Genomic DNA, 2,552 nt, shown 5'->3' with positions numbered 1-2,552 from the left:
TGCATAAGATAATCATGTTGCTGCGTTGCAACAATGAAATTTCCCCATGTGTGGACAATAAAGGATTATTTTAGGATTATCTTATTTTATGTTGCCATATAAAACATTGAGCTCACATGGCTTTATAGTTCATGGAAAACAATCAGCACATTCATTATACATGACTTATAGAATCTGTTAGTTTTACCATCTGGATTCTTAACATTTAAATGTCATCACTAGAACATCTACAGAAGTGCACAGAGAACAAAGAAATTTTTTTTAAATAGCATTTTTATTTAGTCTTAAATACTGAAAACATTAAATGTTACAACATTAAATTTTCATAAGGCCTATCACACATTTTATATAAAGTATAAACATATCTGTCTTTTGGCCCCATAATCAAACCATATCCAGAAAGTTAAACATTACAAACACATATCTACGCCCACTTCAGTGTCCACTTTGTCCAGTGCAGTGAGATGGTCCTAGACTTTGTACATTGTACCAATAAAACTACTGTCCAACAAGTGTCCAGTCGTGAGAAGTGTCTTACAATTACTACCAGTGGTCCACACGTCCTACAGTCCAGGGTTTTCAAACATTTCACACCAAGTACCACATAACAACAATATTTGGCCTTCTGAGAACAACCGGGATTAAAACAGGACTAAAACAGGACAAAAAAGGACTAAACCAGGACTATTCTAGGTGTGTGTACCTTTTTTAGTCCTGGTTGAGTCCTGTTCTAGTTTTGGTCTTGTCCCGGGCTTAATGCAGGTTATTTCTAGTTCAAACCAGATTAAGGTTCAAACCAAGTTCAGCATTAATCCTTTTTTTTAATATATATATGAAAGTACATAGAGTCCAAGACACTCTAAAGTAGTATATTGTCAAGTCAATAGAAATCTGGCTTTGTCCTTGATCAGTAATTCTCATTTTAGTCCACAAAAGATTGCATTTTCAAAGAGACTGTGAATCACTTAATTATTTATTAATCAATTTATCAATTAGGCTGAGCAAAATAATATGTCTGTTTGCCGTAACCCGACCGACCCGGTGTGAAACTAGCCGACTGATTTTTTTATCAGCATTTTGTTGAAAAAACTTCATATTCTTTTATTTTTCAATTATTTCGCCGACTCACCGACCAGACTTCCCTAAAACACCGTGTCGAATATATATTTATCACGCTTGTTATCCGTTCTTTCATCCTCATAGCCAAGACAACGCAACGCATGTGCGTCTGCACAGTCAGTCCCCCGTGTCTGTGACGAAACAGAACCGCGAATTAATGACGTCAGATTGTCTTAAACAAATTGGTTTGCCATTGTCGGCGCCACTTAAATGTCCATAGGATATGCGAGGCTCTGTCAGGGTGTTTTACGCAATGCATTCTGGGATTGACACACACCCAGTAGCGTCATCACAGCCCAGTAGCGTCATCACAACAAACATGGCGGCGCCCGTGTCCCCCGCATGTTCCCCCCGCTCGCCTTCACTACCAAAATAAAGGATAGCGGCGTACAAAAGGTCAATTGAGATGTCTTAAAATTTAGTTAATTTAGTCTCCCGATCGGGTTGATAGAGACGTTTTCCGTCATTGACTGTTGAAGCCTGACCCCTGGTGGTCACTCCGACTCAAAAAATGGCAAAATTTGGATCTTTTTTTTTGCCTTCAAAGTAAAAAAAATAAGAATTTGCCTACCGACCGAGCCAGATGAAAAATGTTGACTCGGGTTACAGCAAACAGACAATTTATTTGGGGTAGCCTTAAGAATTAATATTTATACACAATATCTAAAGATAAGTGGAATTGACAACGTCCTCATCTTTGGTCATGGCTGGATTGGCGTACATTTGCAAACTCTTGACACTTCCCTTCGCCACTTTCTCATCTTTCTCTTTGTTGCAGCAGCTACAACATTTACAACAGCAGCAGCAGCGGTTTCCACAGAAGCCCAGCGACACGGTCACCACATGGTCCCAGATTGCCAGGGAGCGCAGCGGCTTGGGCAAGAAGTCCCAGGTGTGGAGGACCGTGGGCAAGAAGCGTGGGCACTTCTTCTGCATCATGTTCACAATGATAGCGAAGAGGACAATGACCATAAGAGGAATGCCCACGCCCACTAGCACCTGCCTTCCAGCCAGAGACAGCCCAAATATGGATATGGGCATCACAAGGAAGAAGATGATCAGGTAAAACGCGGCAAACCAGCGGTACTCGGCTGTCATGTTGCCCAGACCGCGAGCCAGGCGGATGGGGACCCTCTGGATGGGGAAGGGGTACCAGAGCAAGATTCCCATGATGTTGAAGAAGAAGTGGCACAAGGCAATCTGGAAAAAAGAGAGGTTTATGGGAGGGTTGTCCTACATTGGACATATATGGCAAATTACCAAAATAGATACATACAATGACATTGTTCCGTTGTAAAAAAAAATAGATTTGATGAATCAAAAGAGGCAAAAATGTTTTAAATGAAAATAAATATTGGTTAACATTTTTACTTATTAGCATTATGCAACACTTATTAGCCTAATAACAGATGAACAAATAGTTTTCAGGCCTA

At 40.2% G+C, this 2,552-nt stretch overlaps 1 protein-coding gene across 1 annotated transcript; it reads right to left on the bottom strand.

Moving 5' to 3' along the window:
* Positions 1 to 1,775: 1,775 nt before the first annotated feature.
* On the bottom strand, positions 1,776 to 2,339 carry LOC140374276 (sodium-dependent phosphate transport protein 2B-like). Its single transcript, XM_072461119.1, has one exon. The coding sequence runs from the start codon at positions 2,287 to 2,289 to the stop codon at positions 1,783 to 1,785; it is 507 nt and encodes a 168-aa protein (XP_072317220.1). The 5' UTR covers positions 2,290 to 2,339; the 3' UTR covers positions 1,776 to 1,782.
* Positions 2,340 to 2,552: the final 213 nt, after the last annotated feature.

This window comes from Eucyclogobius newberryi, unplaced genomic scaffold, assembly GCF_026437365.1.
Source record: "Eucyclogobius newberryi isolate DKJ021-1_F unplaced genomic scaffold, fEucNew1.0.hap1 SCAF_3, whole genome shotgun sequence".
NCBI lineage: Eukaryota > Metazoa > Chordata > Actinopteri > Gobiiformes > Gobiidae > Eucyclogobius > Eucyclogobius newberryi.
The sequence above is the reverse complement of the archived record's forward strand: the minus strand, read 5'-3'. Positions and strand labels throughout refer to the sequence as shown.